The sequence below is a fragment of the Pelodiscus sinensis genome, chromosome 18, assembly GCF_049634645.1.
Source record: "Pelodiscus sinensis isolate JC-2024 chromosome 18, ASM4963464v1, whole genome shotgun sequence".
NCBI classification, from domain to species: domain Eukaryota; kingdom Metazoa; phylum Chordata; order Testudines; family Trionychidae; genus Pelodiscus; species Pelodiscus sinensis.
The window spans coordinates 24,000,654-24,017,523 of record NC_134728.1 but is presented as its reverse complement, the minus strand read 5'-3'; the positions used below and the strand labels follow the sequence as shown (position 1 = coordinate 24,017,523).

Here is a 16,870-nt window from a genome sequence, read left to right as displayed (position 1 = left end):
GCGGTTAGACTGTTAAGATATGTCTACATCCCTAATTCAGAGCCATCTTGGTGAGGTTCCCTTGGACATTTCAAAGGCCAAAAAAATGCCTGGGGAGCTCAGAGTAGGAATTCTACCAGGTGACAGCTGGTCACACCATTCAGAGGCCTTAGTGAGAGCCAGTCACTGAGTGAGAGGAGCAGGCTGAGTTTGGTTTTGCTCTGAGCAGCAGTTGGAAGCTCCTTGAAGAGCAGCAGAGAATAGGTCTGGATAGATCCAACCCTTGATGAGTGTTTCAAATGTGTAAGGATGCTGTTTGAGGAGCTTCCAATTGCCAGAAACCCCGAGGGGCCAGGAGCAAGCAGCCAGCAGCTGAGCCCTGTGGTTAGAGGGTTAATATTTTTCTATATTTTTTACATCTCTTGCTAGGGATGTACCTTGTGTCTCTCTCTGGAAGGTGAGTTCATGTAGGGTGGAACACTAAATACCTCCACCAGTTACCCGTGGACTGGGGTTAAATGTGTTTGTCAGGGGCTGACTCCAGCCATGATTGGCCTCATCTCTCTCCAATCCCCTCATCTCTGAGCGGCAGGTCTCCAGTCACAGGATTTCTCTTAATTCAGGGCTGCAGCAGTGCCTTGCTCTCGGTTAACCCTCAAATCTTCAGCTGTAGGAAAAAAGCAAGGCGATGTGGTACTGAAGGGTCGGTGGAACTTCCAAAAGGGGCCCAGTGACTTCCCAGTTCTCCTCCATCAGATAGGAGGCCCTGCCTCCCCCTTTGGAGACTGGAAGCACCAGCATCCATGACTAAGCAAGACAGCCCTCCATGCTGACCAGTAGGTGTCAGTAATGATCAGGATTGGGCAGTGAATGACATTACCAGCAGCCTACCTGGTGACATGCCGGGTGGATCTCAACCACTAGTCCCCTGATCTTAAAGCAGGTTGTTCACATTGTGGCATTTTTCAGTTACAGTCAAACCTGGGACCTGCCCACCAGATAACATAAGATGCGTCCGGGCAGAACCTGACGAGTGTGCGAGGGATTGCGACTGCGAAGGAGATCAGAAGTGCTGTCATTCCTCTTGTGCCATGCGCTGCGTGGACCCCGTAGAAGGTACAGGACACAGCTCGTGCCAGAGCATGTTGTGTTTTCATTTCGGGTGAATCTCTCCCCCCCCACTCCAGATGAGCCGGGGTTGACTGGAGCATTCAGAGAAGGGATGCAAATGGGTAACCAGCTAAGAGTGTTTGTTAGACAGTTTAACTGGTACCCCACCTGCATGGAGCAGCCCCTCCTCCCACAGTGCGGTACAGCTGGTCCTGCCCGGCACGACCGGGCCTGTTGTGCCATTGGCTGAGATGCTCCAGACCAGCTGGACCCACAGCACCACGCTGCGGTCCAGAGCCAGCAACCCTGTGGAGTCAGGAGCCAGCAGCTGAATCCCGCGGTTAGACTGTTAAGATATGTCTACATCCCTAATTCAGAGCCATCTTGGTGAGGTTCCCTTGGACATTTCAAAGGCCAAAAAAATGCCTGGGGAGCTCAGAGTAGGAATTCTACCAGGTGACAGCTGGTCACACCATTCAGAGGCCTTAGTGAGAGCCAGTCACTGAGTGAGAGGAGCAGGCTGAGTTTGGTTTTGCTCTGAGCAGCAGTTGGAAGCTCCTTGAAGAGCAGCAGAGAATAGGTCTGGATAGATCCAACCCTTGATGAGTGTTTCAAATGTGTAAGGATGCTGTTTGAGGAGCTTCCAATTGCCAGAAACCCCGAGGGGCCAGGAGCAAGCAGCCAGCAGCTGAGCCCTGTGGTTAGAGGGTTAATATTTTTCTATATTTTTTACATCTCTTGCTAGGGATGTACCTTGTGTCTCTCTCTGGAAGGTGAGTTCATGTAGGGTGGAACACTAAATACCTCCACCAGTTACCCGTGGACTGGGGTTAAATGTGTTTGTCAGGGGCTGACTCCAGCCATGATTGGCCTCATCTCTCTCCAATCCCCTCATCTCTGAGCGGCAGGTCTCCAGTCACAGGATTTCTCTTAATTCAGGGCTGCAGCAGTGCCTTGCTCTCGGTTAACCCTCAAATCTTCAGCTGTAGGAAAAAAGCAAGGCGATGTGGTACTGAAGGGTCGGTGGAACTTCCAAAAGGGGCCCAGTGACTTCCCAGTTCTCCTCCATCAGATAGGAGGCCCTGCCTCCCCCTTTGGAGACTGGAAGCACCAGCATCCATGACTAAGCAAGACAGCCCTCCATGCTGACCAGTAGGTGTCAGTAATGATCAGGATTGGGCAGTGAATGACATTACCAGCAGCCTACCTGGTGACATGCCGGGTGGATCTCAACCACTAGTCCCCTGGTCTTAAAGCAGGTTGTTCACATTGTGGCATTTTTCAGTTACAGTCAAACCTGGGACCTGCCCACCAGATAACATAAGATGCGTCCGGGCAGAACCTGACGAGTGTGCGAGGGATTGCGACTGCGAAGGAGATCAGAAGTGCTGTCATTCCTCTTGTGCCATGCGCTGCGTGGACCCCGTAGAAGGTACAGGACACAGCTCGTGCCAGAGCATGTTGTGTTTTCATTTCGGGTGAATCTCTCCCCCCCCACTCCAGATGAGCCGGGGTTGACTGGAGCATTCAGAGAAGGGATGCAAATGGGTAACCAGCTAAGAGTGTTTGTTAGACAGTTTAACTGGTACCCCACCTGCATGGAGCAGCCCCTCCACCCACAGTGCGGTACAGCTGGTCCTGCCCGGCACGACCGGGCCTGTTGTGCCATTGGCTGAGATGCTCCAGACCAGCTGGACCCACAGCACCACGCTGCGGTCCGGAGCCAGCAACCCTGTGGAGTCAGGAGCCAGCAGCTGAATCCCGCGGTTAGACTGTTAAGATATGTCTACATCCCTAATTCAGAGCCATCTTGGTGAGGTTCCCTTGGACATTTCAAAGGCCAAAAAAATGCCTGGGGAGCTCAGAGTAGGAATTCTACCAGGTGACAGCTGGTCACACCATTCAGAGGCCTTAGTGAGAGCCAGTCACTGAGTGAGAGGAGCAGGCTGAGTTTGGTTTTGCTCTGAGCAGCAGTTGGAAGCTCCTTGAAGAGCAGCAGAGAATAGGTCTGGATAGATCCAACCCTTGATGAGTGTTTCAAATGTGTAAGGATGCTGTTTGAGGAGCTTCCAATTGCCAGAAACCCCGAGGGGCCAGGAGCAAGCAGCCAGCAGCTGAGCCCTGTGGTTAGAGGGTTAATATTTTTCTATATTTTTTACATCTCTTGCTAGGGATGTACCTTGTGTCTCTCTCTGGAAGGTGAGTTCATGCAGGGTGGAACACTAAATACCTCCACCAGTTACCCGTGGACTGGGGTTAAATGTGTTTGTCAGGGGCTGACTCCAGCCATGATTGGCCTCATCTCTCTCCAATCCCCTCATCTCTGAGCGGCAGGTCTCCAGTCACAGGATTTCTCTTAATTCAGGGCTGCAGCAGTGCCTTGCTCTCGGTTAACCCTCAAATCTTCAGCTGTAGGAAAAAAGCAAGGCGATGTGGTACTGAAGGGTCGGTGGAACTTCCAAAAGGGGCCCAGTGACTTCCCAGTTCTCCTCCATCAGATAGGAGGCCCTGCCTCCCCCTTTGGAGACTGGAAGCACCAGCATCCATGACTAAGCAAGACAGCCCTCCATGCTGATCAGTAGGTGTCAGTAATGATCAGGATTGGGCAGTGAATGACATTACCAGCAGCCTACCTGGTGACATGCCGGGTGGATCTCAACCACTAGTCCCCTGATCTTAAAGCAGGTTGTTCACATTGTGGCATTTTTCAGTTACAGTCAAACCTGGGACCTGCCCACCAGATAACATAAGATGCGTCCGGGCAGAACCTGACGAGTGTGCGAGGGATTGCGACTGCGAAGGAGATCAGAAGTGCTGTCATTCCTCTTGTGCCATGCGCTGCGTGGACCCCGTAGAAGGTACAGGACACAGCTCGTGCCAGAGCATGTTGTGTTTTCATTTCGGGTGAATCTCTCCCCCCCCACTCCAGATGAGCCGGGGTTGACTGGAGCATTCAGAGAAGGGATGCAAATGGGTAACCAGCTAAGAGTGTTTGTTAGACAGTTTAACTGGTACCCCACCTGCATGGAGCAGCCCCTCCACCCACAGTGCGGTACAGCTGGTCCTGCCCGGCACGACCGGGCCTGTTGTGCCATTGGCTGAGATGCTCCAGACCAGCTGGACCCACAGCACCACGCTGCGGTCCGGAGCCAGCAACCCTGTGGAGTCAGGAGCCAGCAGCTGAATCCCGCGGTTAGACTGTTAAGATATGTCTACATCCCTAATTCAGAGCCATCTTGGTGAGGTTCCCTTGGACATTTCAAAGGCCAAAAAAATGCCTGGGGAGCTCAGAGTAGGAATTCTACCAGGTGACAGCTGGTCACACCATTCAGAGGCCTTAGTGAGAGCCAGTCACTGAGTGAGAGGAGCAGGCTGAGTTTGGTTTTGCTCTGAGCAGCAGTTGGAAGCTCCTTGAAGAGCAGCAGAGAATAGGTCTGGATAGATCCAACCCTTGATGAGTGTTTCAAATGTGTAAGGATGCTGTTTGAGGAGCTTCCAATTGCCAGAAACCCCGAGGGGCCAGGAGCAAGCAGCCAGCAGCTGAGCCCTGTGGTTAGAGGGTTAATATTTTTCTATATTTTTTACATCTCTTGCTAGGGATGTACCTTGTGTCTCTCTCTGGAAGGTGAGTTCATGTAGGGTGGAACACTAAATACCTCCACCAGTTACCCGTGGACTGGGGTTAAATGTGTTTGTCAGGGGCTGACTCCAGCCATGATTGGCCTCATCTCTCTCCAATCCCCTCATCTCTGAGCGGCAGGTCTCCAGTCACAGGATTTCTCTTAATTCAGGGCTGCAGCAGTGCCTTGCTCTCGGTTAACCCTCAAATCTTCAGCTGTAGGAAAAAAGCAAGGCGATGTGGTACTGAAGGGTCGGTGGAACTTCCAAAAGGGGCCCAGTGACTTCCCAGTTCTCCTCCATCAGATAGGAGGCCCTGCCTCCCCCTTTGGAGACTGGAAGCACCAGCATCCATGACTAAGCAAGACAGCCCTCCATGCTGACCAGTAGGTGTCAGTAATGATCAGGATTGGGCAGTGAATGACATTACCAGCAGCCTACCTGGTGACATGCCGGGTGGATCTCAACCACTAGTCCCCTGATCTTAAAGCAGGTTGTTCACATTGTGGCATTTTTCAGTTACAGTCAAACCTGGGACCTGCCCACCAGATAACATAAGATGCGTCCGGGCAGAACCTGACGAGTGTGCGAGGGATTGCGACTGCGAAGGAGATCAGAAGTGCTGTCATTCCTCTTGTGCCATGCGCTGCGTGGACCCCGTAGAAGGTACAGGACACAGCTCGTGCCAGAGCATGTTGTGTTTTCATTTCGGGTGAATCTCTCCCCCCCCACTCCAGATGAGCCGGGGTTGACTGGTGCATTCAGAGAAGGGATGCAAATGGGTAACCAGCTAAGAGTGTTTGTTAGACAGTTTAACTGGTACCCCACCTGCATGGAGCAGCCCCTCCACCCACAGTGCGGTACAGCTGGTCCTGCCCGGCACGACCGGGCCTGTTGTGCCATTGGCTGAGATGCTCCAGACCAGCTGGACCCACAGCACCACGCTGCGGTCCGGAGCCAGCAACCCTGTGGAGTCAGGAGCCAGCAGCTGAATCCCACGGTTAGACTGTTAAGATATGTCTACATCCCTAATTCAGAGCCATCTTGGTGAGGTTCCCTTGGACATTTCAACAGACAGAAAAATATCTGAGGAGCTCAGAGTAGGAATTCCACCAGGTGACACCTGGTCACAACATTCAGGGTGTGTCTAGACTATTGGTTTTTTTCAAAAACATTTTCCTTTTTTCAATAAAGCTTCTCCTGCATCTAGACGATGCCGCGTTCTTTTGAAATTAAATCGAAAGAACGCGGCAGTTTTTTTGACGTCGGAATAGCTCCTTTTACAAGCAATAACACCTTTTTTTGAAAGTGTTATTGAATGCAAACAGTGCTTTTTCGAAAGAGACCATCCAGACTGCCCGAGCCTGGGTTCGCTCTTTCGAAAAAGCGGCTCCCATTTTTTAAAATAATGGTTGCTGTCTAGACACTCTCTTTCGAAAGAGGTTTTAGTCTAGATGTAGCCTCAGAGGTCTTGGTGAGAGCCAGTCACTGAGTGAGAGGAGCTGGCTGAGTTGGGCATTGTTATGAGCAGCAGTTGGAAGCTCCTCCTGTAGTAGCAGTGGGTACAGTTGGACCAACTCAACCCTAGGGATGCTCATTATAAGCTCAAAGGATGCAGTGTTGTAGACTTAAATAGTTCCTCCAGGTACCAACTTGGGGACTGGAGTTAAATGTGTTTGCTGGGGGCTCGCTCCAGCCCAGTCTGGCCTCATCTTTCTCCAGTCACCTCATCTCCAGGCGGCAGAAAACACTAATCCCCTGAGCCGAAAGCAGGTTGTCCACATTGTGGCATTTTTCAGTTACAGTGAAACCTGGGACCTGCCCTCCAGATAACATGAGATGCTTTGTTGAAGGACCCAGTGAGTGTGACAGTGATTCCGACTGTGACGGGGAAAAGAAGTGCTGTCACGCCCGTTGTGCCATGCGCTGCGTGGACCCAGCAGAAGGTGCGTGACGCAGTGTGTGTTAGCACGTAGTGTCGATTTAGGGCGAATCTCTCCCCCTCCAGATGAGGCCGGGGTTTCTCAAGGGCTTCAGAGCCATCTTGGTGAGGTGCCTTTGGAGAGTGCAACAGACAGAAAATTCCCTGGGGAGCTCAGAATGGGAATTGCACCAGGTGACCCCTGCCAGTCACCTTGGGGAGAGCCAGGCACTGAGTGAGAGGAGCTGGCTGGGTTGGGCACTGTTAGCAGCAGCAGTTGGGAGCACCTCGAAGAGCAGCAGAGGGACAGCTTGACTGACCCAATGCCTGAGATGGTTGTTTCAACTGCGCCTTGTTTCTCTCACTGGAATGTGAGTTCATGCCTGGTGTAAAACTAAATATCTCCCCAGTTACCTGTGGACTGGGGTTATCAAAATGTGTTTGTCAGGGGCTGACTCCAGCTGTGACTGGCCTCATCTCTCTCCAGTCCCCTCATCTCTGAGTGGCAGGTCTCCAGTCACAGGACTTGTCTTAATTCAGAGCTGGAGCAGTGCCCTGCTCTTGGTTAACCCTCAAATGGTCAGCTGTATGAGAAAAGCAAGGTGATGTGATGCTGATGGGTCAGTGAAACATCCAAAAGGGATCCAGGGCCAGCAGCCCTGCAGGGCCAGGTGCCAGCAACTGAGCCGCATGGTTAGACGGTTAAGATTTTTCTATATTTCGTACATCCTTGATTCAGAGCCATCTTGGTGAGGTTCCTTTCATCAATTCAGTGGACAGTAAAATACCCGGGGAATTCAGAGGAGGAATTCCACCAGGTGACTGCTGGTCACCCCATGCAGAGACCTTGGTGAGGCCAGGCACTGAGTGATAGGAGCTGGCTGGGTGGTCACTGTTATGAGCAGCAGTTGGAAGCTCCTTCTGAAACTGCCCTGCCTGGTCCCATTTTTCTCCAGTCCCTTCATCTTCAAGTGGCAGGTGTCCAGTTACAGGTCTCAGAATTAGGAGTCCAGCAGAGCCTGGCTCTCCATTAACCCTTAAATGCTCCTCTGTATTAAAAAGGTAAGGTGATGTGATGCTGCTGGTTTTGTGAAAATCCAGAAATGGGTCCAGTGTCCATGGGAAATTGCTTCAGGATGATGCCAATATGAGGCTGGTGCATCGAAGCCCGAAGAGTGGAAGCTGCTGTCAAGTGTTCTAAGAATTCCCCTTCCAGAATGGCAGGGGTTTGGGATTTCATTCTCCTTGCAGAGGATGGTCTGGACAGACACATAAAGCGGATTATGGAATGGACAATGGAAGGACAAAGTGCCTGCAGGCCCACAGGCATGTCTACCTTCCCCACAACTCTACCCTGGAGAGCACTTAGATTCCAGCTGGCACAGATCAGGGTGTTCAGACCCAGTTCTTCAACAGCATCACTGGCATCCTCCTCCCAACACTTTCAACCTTGCTTCTGTTTTCTCCTCCATCAGAAAGAATGTGGTTTGATAGATCCTCCATTCTGCTGCTGCAGACTTGAAGAAGCAGCATCCAGGGCTAAGCATAGTAGCCCTCCTTGCTGACCACTAGTGTTAATTATGATCATCACAGGGCAATGAATGTCATTGCTAGTAGTCCCCTGGGTGGCATCCCGGGGGGATTTCAACCACCAATCCCCTTAGCCAAGAGCAGGTTGTTCACACTGTGGCATTTTCCAGTTACAGTGAAACCTGGGACCTGCCCACAAGATTGCTTGATATGCACTCAGGCAGAACTTGACCAGTGCGCGAAGGATGCTGACTGCGAAGGGGGAAAGAAGTGCTGTCACTCCAATTGTGCCTTGAGCTGCGTGGACCCAGAGGAAGGTACATGATGTTGCTTGTAACAACATGTAGTGTCTCAGTTAGAGCGACTCTCTCCCCACTTCACATGAGCCAGGGGTTGACTGTAGGATTCAGAGCCATCTTGGTGAGGTGCCTTTGGAGGATTCAACCAATAGATAATTCCCTGGGGAGCTCAGAGTAGGAATTCCACCAGCAACAGCAGGACACTCCACACACAGGTCTTGGCGAGAGCCAGACCCTGCATGAAAGGAGCAGGCTGAGGTGATGAGGAGATGTTGGAAGGTCTCCCAGAGCAGCACAAGATACAGGTGGACTGAGATGATTGTTTTAACTTCAAAAGATGCACCTTTGTTTCTCTCTCTGAAATGGGAATTCATGGGTGGTGAAGACTTAAATAATTCCCCCAGGTAGCAACTTGGGGATTGGAGTTAAATGTGTTTGCTGGGGGCTCGCTCCAGCCCAGTCTGGCCTCATCTTTCTCCAGTCACCTCATCTCCAGGCGGCAGAAAACACTAATCCCCTGAGCCGAAAGCAGGTTGTCCACATTGTGGCATTTTTCAGTTACAGTGAAACCTGGGACCTGCCCTCCAGATAACATGAGATGCTTTGTTGAAGAACCCAGTGAGTGTGACAGTGATTCCGACTGTGACGGGGAAAAGAAGTGCTGTCATGCCCGTTGTGCCATGCGCTGCGTGGACCCAGCAGAAGGTGCGTGACGCAGTGTGTGTTAGCACGTAGTGTCGATTTAGGGCGAATCTCTCCCCCTCCAGATGAGGCCGGGGTTTCTCAAGGGCTTCAGAGCCATCTTGGTGAGGTGCCTTTGGAGAGTGCAACAGACAGAAAATTCCCTGGGGAGCTCAGAATGGGAATTGCACCAGGTGACCCCTGCCAGTCACCTTGGGGAGAGCCAGGCACTGAGTGAGAGGAGCTGGCTGGGTTGGGCACTGTTAGCAGCAGCAGTTGGGAGCACCTCGAAGAGCAGCAGAGGGACAGCTTGACTGACCCAATGCCTGAGATGGTTGTTTCAACTGCGCCTTGTTTCTCTCACTGGAATGTGAGTTCATGCCTGGTGTAAAACTAAATATCTCCCCAGTTACCTGTGGACTGGGGTTATCAAAATGTGTTTGTCAGGGGCTGACTCCAGCTGTGACTGGCCTCATCTCTCTCCAGTCCCCTCATCTCTGAGTGGCAGGTCTCCAGTCACAGGACTTGTCTTAATTCAGAGCTGGAGCAGTGCCCTGCTCTTGGTTAACCCTCAAATGGTCAGCTGTATGAGAAAAGCAAGGTGATGTGATGCTGATGGGTCAGTGAAACATCCAAAATGGGCCCAGTGCCTTCCCTGTTCTCCTCCATCAGATAGGATGTGGGTGGATGGTCCTGCCCCCCACCCCCGTTTTGTAGATTGGAAGCACCAGCATGCATGGCTAAGCAAGACAGCCCTCCATGCTGACCAGTAGGTGTCAGTAATGATCAACATAGGGTAAGGGTCTCCAGCCAAATATGGCTCAGTATGGAACCAAATATGGCTCTTGTCCTTCCCAAGAGGCATACAACTTTTTTATTAAAATGTAAATTAATTCAAAATGTTAAAAACACGTAATTACTCATGTAGCTTGAATGCGCGCATGAACCTGAACGTGACCAGTTATGATGTTAACTTTAAAGAAATGTGTGAAAAGATGCAGTGGCAGAAGTCCCATTAAATAAAGTCTAAGTACAATGTCCCCCAGGGCTGGCTCCCCCTGCCCCACACACACTGGGAGCAGGCAGCAGCTTTCCTGGGCCCCGGGCAGGGATCGCAACAAGCCCTTCTGGGAGCAGCCTGGGAAAGCCTTCTCCTGCAGCCCTGGGCACCGCTCCCAGAGGGAAAGGGGTCTCTCTTACCTGGCCCTGAAGTGCTGCCTGCCCTGCGGCAGGGGATGGGCGGGCCAGGCTGGGGGCACTGTCCTGGGAGAGGCTCCTGGGGAGTAGCCAGACTGTCCCAGCTGGAGACTTCCACTCGTGGCTGCAACCTGGGCTCTGGGGGCCCAGCAGCAGCCCCCGCTGGGACTCAGGGATCCAGCCCAGAGCCTGGCCCCAGAGTCACCACGAGCAACAGCTGCAAGTTGTTTCCTGCTGCAGGGACCAAGCCCAGCCCAGTACCCACTGCTGCTGAGTTCAAGCGAGCAACCCACCGAACTGCAGCCCATGCCTCTAGGGACACCCAACCCTGGGCTAGAGCACCATCCCGCATCAAGAGAGAGTCATGAAGAGAAGGCAATGCAACGCTGGGCACAGAGAGAAGAGACAATCTTGGGGAGAGGAGAAGGGGGGTTTCTGGGCAGACTAGGCCTTACTCCAGAGTCCCGCTGACCAAATCATCAAGACATGGGTGTGGCCTGGCAGCATGTCACAGTCTGGCAGACAGTGGTTCAAAGCCCAGCTCCGGTCCACAGACATGTGGCTGGGAACCACTGGACTGGAGGATTCAGAGTAGGGATGCAAATGGGTAACAAGTTAAGAGCGTTTGTCAGACCGGTTAACTGGTGTCCCATCCAGACGGAGCAGGCACCTGCCCGCGGCTCAGTGTAGTGTAGTGGGGTCCTGTCCTGCTTCACCGGGCCTCGTGTGTCATGCGCTGGGATGCTCCCTACTAATCTCCATAGCCAACAGCAGGTTGTTCACACTGTGGCATTTTTCAGTTACAGTGAAACCTGGGACCTGCCCAGAAGATTGTTTGATATGCACTGAGGCGGAACTTGACCAGTGCGAGAAGGATGCTGACTGCGAAGGGGAACAGAAATGCTGTCACTCCAATTGTGCCATGCGCTGTGTAGACCCAGAAGAAGGTACATGATGCAATTCGTAACAAAACATAGTGTCTCAGGGCAACTCTCCCCACTTCACATTAGCCAGGGATTGACTGTAGGATTCAGAGCCATCTTGGGGAGGTGCCTTTGGAGGATTCAACTAATAGAAAATTCTCTAGGGAGCTCAGAGTAGGAATTTTACCAGGTGACAGCAGGACACCCCGTCCAGATGCACTGGGGAGAGCCAGGCACTGAGTGAGGGGAGTTGGCTGAGGTGGGCACGGTTCTGAGTAGCTGTTGGAAGCTCCTACCACATCTGCAGAGTGTACAGCTGGACCGACCCAACTCCTGAGATGATTGTTTCAACTTTGTAAGGATGCCCCTGTTTTTCCCTCAGTGGAATGGGAGTTCAGATGTGGCGTAGAATTAAATAATTCCCCAGGTTCCCACCTAGGGACTGAGGTTAAATGTGTTCGTTGGGGGCTGATTTCCACCCTGCCTGGCCTCATTTTTTCCAGTCCCCTCATCTCCGAGGGACAGGTCTCCTGTCATGGGACTGCTCAGAATTCAGGTCACTAGCAGAGCTTGGCTCTCATTAACCATTAATCGATCTGCTATATTAAAGAAGTGAGGGGATGTGATGCCGATGGGCCCGTGAAACACTGAAAACAGGTCCAGTGCCCATAGAAAATTGCTGCTTGAAAAGCTTCGGAGTGATGTTCTGGTGAGGAAGCCACGGGGACAGGAGGTTGGGACCTGCTGTGGCCGTGTGGGGTGATGGGAGGCCTGCTTTAGTCGTTGGAGCTGCCATATGGTGGGGAGGTCTGGGCCTGTTCTGGTGGCTGGGGTAGGGAATGGGACCTGCCATATGACGGGGGTGGGATCTGATTCGGTGGCTGGGAACATGTGTGTGTTAATAAATTGGGTGCCACGGTGGCACACGTCCAAACCTGCGCACATGAGCTCAATATTAGTGCACAAGCCAAAACTCAATCTGTTTGTGGTTGGAAAATCTTAGAGGGAACACTGGTCAGAGGGCAGTGAATGACATTGCTAGTAACCAACCGGGCGACACGCCAAGTGTATCTCAACCTCTAAACCCATCAGCCAATGGCAGCTTGTTCACATGGTGCCATTTTTCAGTTACAGTGAAACCTGGGACCTGCCCACCAAATTACACAGTCTGTGTCCAGCCAGAACCTGATGAGTGTGCGAGGGATTCTGACTGCGAAGGGGAACAGAAGTGCTGTTATAACACTTGTGCCATGCGCTGCATGGACCCAGTGAAAGGTACATGACGCAGCTCGTGCCAGCATGTAGTGTAAGATTTAGGGTGAATCTCTGCTCACTCCAGATTAGGCAGGGGTTGGGCATAGGATACAGAGCTATAGTGGAGAGGTGCTTTTGGACAGGGCAACAGACAGAGAAATCCCTGGGGAGCTCATAGTAGAAATTCCGCCAGATGACAGGTGGTCACCCCATCTAGACAGCTTGGAGAAAGCCAGGCACTGAGTGAGAGGGGCTGGCTGGCTTGGGCTTTGTTATGAGCTGTAGCTGGAAGCTCCTACCGCAGCAGCAGAGGGTACAGCTGGACCGACCCAACCCGAGATGATTGTGTTAACTTCTTAAGTATGTTTTTCTCTCCAGATTGAGAGTTCATAAGTGGTGCAGAATTAAATACTGGGGGATGGGTTAAATGAGTTGCCAGGAATTGATTACAGCCCTGCCTGGCCTTATCTTTCTCCTGCCCCTCATCTTCAAGTGGCAGGTCTCCAGTCACTGCGCAGCTCAGCTGGGTTCTGAGCGTTATCTGAGATCAGCACAGCTCATGGGGGGAAGGAGATGGGGCAGAAGTGAGTCTGTGCCTCCCAGGTGTCAGCTGCACAGGAGTGGACCCCTCACAGGCGAGAGAGGCCCGTAAGGAGCCATCTGCCTGCAGTGCAGGGTAGGAAGGAATGGCGTTCAACTCACCTGTCCCTTCTCATGCCAGACCTAGGCCAGCAGCCGTCAACAGGGCTGCATAAAGCCACTCTGGTATCTGGCCCTGTATCAGAGAAGCAGTGGCCAGTGTGGTGAACAGAGGACTCGTGGCCCCTGTACACTCACACACCTGGCACAGACGAGCTGAGAACAAAGACCTGGGTGTTTTACCAGGGACTTGCCAAGTAAGGAGGAGTATTACTGAGCACAGGCCAGTGCTGCCCCAGGGAGGGAATCACAGCTCTGAGCACAGACACAGAGCACTGCACTGACCAAAGCGCAGGCCCAGGTCAGAACATGCTGCTTTAGCTGTGAGGGATGTGGGTCCTTGGCTTCCCCGGCACTCCTCACGCTAGGACACTCTGGGGACAAGCTGATGCTAAACCTGGACCTGATTAGATTTCAAATCCAATGGCCTCTCAGTCCCTTCAGATGCCCCCTTTGTGCCCTGATGCAATATAGGGGCCAGGTGGAAGGAGGAAGCTGAGCTGGGAGTGGAGAGACAAGTAGAAGGAGGCGGCATGAGAGGGGGCTGGAGGTCCCTGCCAAGAGGGCAATGGGGAACCTCTGTGCCTGTGAATTCTGAGGGAGTGGGATCCTGAGGACTCATGCAGCAGGCTCCGCATGTGGGCCGGACTCTTTCTGTAGGCGCTCAGCTCTCCAGCACATACGGAATCAGGCAGAGCTGGCCAGACTGCAAGGGCACAATGCCCAGACTGTCCTCAGCCACAAACATTGTCAGGATACAGCTGCCCCAATGGGATGCACTGAGAATGGGCCCAGCCCTGCACAAGACGCAGTCCTGTAGTGCTGAGAGCAGTTGAGTTTGTACCGACCTCGATTGTCTCATAATGTCTTTTATTTTTTCATATTTTCAGTGTAACTTCCTGCCGAATGAACAGGCCGAGGGCACCGCTAGAGCAGTGCTGACCCCGATACCTGAGTCCTGGGCTATCCAGATCCCTGCAGGCTGCATTACAGAATCACAGAGATGGAAGAGACCTCAGGAGGTCATCACGTCCAGCTCCCTGCCCAAGGCAACTAAATCAACCCAGCCAGGGCTTTGTCAAGCAAGACTTAAAAACCTCTAGGGATGGAGATTCCACCACCTCCCTACGGAACCCATTCCAGTGCTTCACCACCCTCCTAGTGAAATAGTTTTTCCTAATATCCAACGTAGACCTCCCCCACTGTATCCCAAGGCTCTCATCCAGCCTCTCACATGGTTACAAATAAACACATTTACACCTCAGCTTTGCCACTGGCCAGTCCTGAGCCTCATTGTCTCACCTTCATCTCTCTGTTGAGCAATCTACCCAGTCATTATAGCCATGGGTCCAAATGTTCTTGTTACTGCTATTGAAACAGTTCCTGATGGTATCTGTAGGCAGGTCTTGTAAGGGGTATGAGGTGGGAGTGTTGCCTGGGATCTAAACAGTCCACCTCAAAACATCTTTTAGTATCAAGGTACATAGGGCCCTACTCATAATCCAGGAGCCACCGAACAAAAGGCCCATTAAATGAGAGCAGGATCATTTGTGACGTATCTCTAGAAATGAATGCAAAATGAGACAGACCAACACACATGGGCTGTGGCTAGACTGGCCAGTTTTTCCGGAAAATCAGCCGCTTTTCCGGAAAAACTTGCCAGCTGTCTACATTGGCCGCTTGAATTTCCAGAAAAGCACTGACTTCCTACTGTAAGAAATCAGTGCTTTTTGCAGAAATACTATGCTGCTCCTGTTCGGGCAAAAGTCCCTTTTGCGCAAAACATTTGCGCAAAAGGGCCAGTGTAGACAGCTCAGATTTGTTTTCCGCAAAAAAGCCCTGATCGCGAAAATGGCGATCGGGGCTTTTTTGCGGAAAAGCGCGTCTAGATTGGCCACGGACGCTTTTCCACAAAAAGTGCTTTTGCGGAAAAGCGTCCATGCCAATCTAGACACGCTTTTCCGAAAATTCTTTTAACGGAAAACTTTTCCGTTAAAAGCATTTCCGGAAAATCATGCCAGTCTAGACGTAGCCATGCAGCAGAGCCTCTTTGATGGCTAGTATAAAGCACTTCCATGAGGGCATGTGGCCACGTGTCTCTACCAATGAACTTTACTGAAGAACCAGGTTTTTTTCTGGAGTACACAGAAGAGTTAAACCTCTGGGCTGCTTGGCTGCTTGCTCCAACGTGTTTTCGTGGACCTTCACCTATTGCAGGACACCAATATACAGGTTTATACAAGGCAACTGCTGTTCCTACACACCTTTATGGATGTGAAACCTGAGTGACTTATTGACAGAATCGCTAGCATTTAGGCTACGTCTACACTACAATGTTTTTGTGCAAAAATGGCTGATTTTGTGCAAAAACCTGTGGCGCGTCCACACCTCAAATGTGCTTTTGCACAAGAAAATCTAGAGTCAATCGACAGAACAGAGAGCTTTTTGCTGTGTACGTATACCTCCTTCTACAAGGCATAACTCCTTTTTGCGCTACAGCTCTTGCACAAAAAGGCAAGTGTGGATGCTCCGCAGGGGTTTCTTGCGCAAAAAGAGCCTATTCGGTGCTCCGATGGCCATTCTGTGCATAGCAATCAGAGCTTTTTTGCACAAGGGTGTCCATGCAGTGTGGATGTTCTCTTGTGCAAAAGTGCATCGCAAAAGCTTTGAGGTCTGCACAAACTTTCGTGCAAGAAGTTTTTGCACAAGAACTCTTCCGCAAAAGACTTCTTGCACAAAAACCCTGCAGTGTAGATGTAGCCCCAGAGAGGTACCTCCAAAGATGTCTCTGGGGGTATGTCATGATTATGAGGGTTAGCCAGCAGCCTGGGGATTAAGGAGTTAACTACACCTAGCCAGGTGGAGTGACCAGTAGGAATGCAGGTGGGACTTTCAAACTGGGATAAAGGAATTTGGGTTTTTTCCTTTCTCCTTTTGTCTCTGGGTGGGTTCTCTGCAGCTACAGAGAGGGACAAGCATGTCTCTCTTTCTCCAAGACACCATTCTTCATTTTCTATAAGGAGGGTAAAGTTTAGGTAGTTTCGTTAGGCTTTATTGTTTTAAGGGTTGGGTATGGGATCTGAGATCTGGCATGCTTAAGAGATGTTTGGCCTTTCTTTTTAACTAAGTTTTAGTTTATACTATATTCCTCCATGAGTATATTTTGTAACCTTTCCATTTGATTCTTATGCTTGCAGCAGGAATATTGTTGTAATAATAAAAGTTTTCTCTTTTCATTAACCTGGCATTGGTTACTTGTGTGTCCTGATTTTTATAATGGGGTGAGATTTCCCAAATGATCTTTTCCCTAATCTCGTTATTAATATTTGGGTGGTGGCAGCGGAAGTTTTATTCCCAAAATCTAGGTTTTTTAAGATTTTGGGGGAAGTTTTATACCAAAGCCTGGTAGATAAGGCTTTGGGATACACTTGCTGGCCCCCACTTCTGCATTTATCATACCAGAGTGGGGAAGGAGCCATGACAATTCTGGCTTTTTAGATTTAAAAAGTTGCAACCTTCCTGGGCAAACACAAGTCTTGCCCCTCCCCCATGCCCTGTGGGTTTAGGTTGTGAACTCTCTCCCACACAGACATAGGCCTGGCTGTGTGTGGCTCTCCTGCTCACAATGGCTATGGAATTCCTTTGCTCCTCACAGGATC

The 16,870-nt window shown here is 51.2% G+C and overlaps 1 protein-coding gene across 6 annotated transcripts in view; it reads left to right on the top strand.

Moving 5' to 3' along the window:
* Positions 1–16,456, top strand: part of LOC102445729 (uncharacterized) — a 28,247-nt gene extending 11,791 nt beyond the window's left edge. For 2 of the 6 annotated variants that reach the window (XM_075901280.1, XM_075901284.1), the window contains exons 5-14: positions 949–1,095; positions 2,375–2,521; positions 3,801–3,947; positions 5,227–5,373; positions 6,507–6,653; positions 8,329–8,475; positions 9,016–9,162; positions 11,136–11,282; positions 12,387–12,533; positions 14,102–16,456. In XM_075901280.1, the coding sequence (XP_075757395.1) occupies positions 949–1,095; positions 2,375–2,521; positions 3,801–3,947; positions 5,227–5,373; positions 6,507–6,653; positions 8,329–8,475; positions 9,016–9,162; positions 11,136–11,282; positions 12,387–12,533; positions 14,102–14,106 (1,328 nt within the window). In that variant the 3' untranslated portion in view covers positions 14,107–16,456. The remainder of the gene's footprint in view (positions 1–948; positions 1,096–2,374; positions 2,522–3,800; positions 3,948–5,226; positions 5,374–6,506; positions 6,654–8,328; positions 8,476–9,015; positions 9,163–11,135; positions 11,283–12,386; positions 12,534–14,101) is intronic. The other 4 variants (XM_075901282.1, XM_075901283.1, XM_075901281.1 and 1 more) reach the window with 4 other exon arrangements.
* Positions 16,457–16,870: the final 414 nt, after the last annotated feature.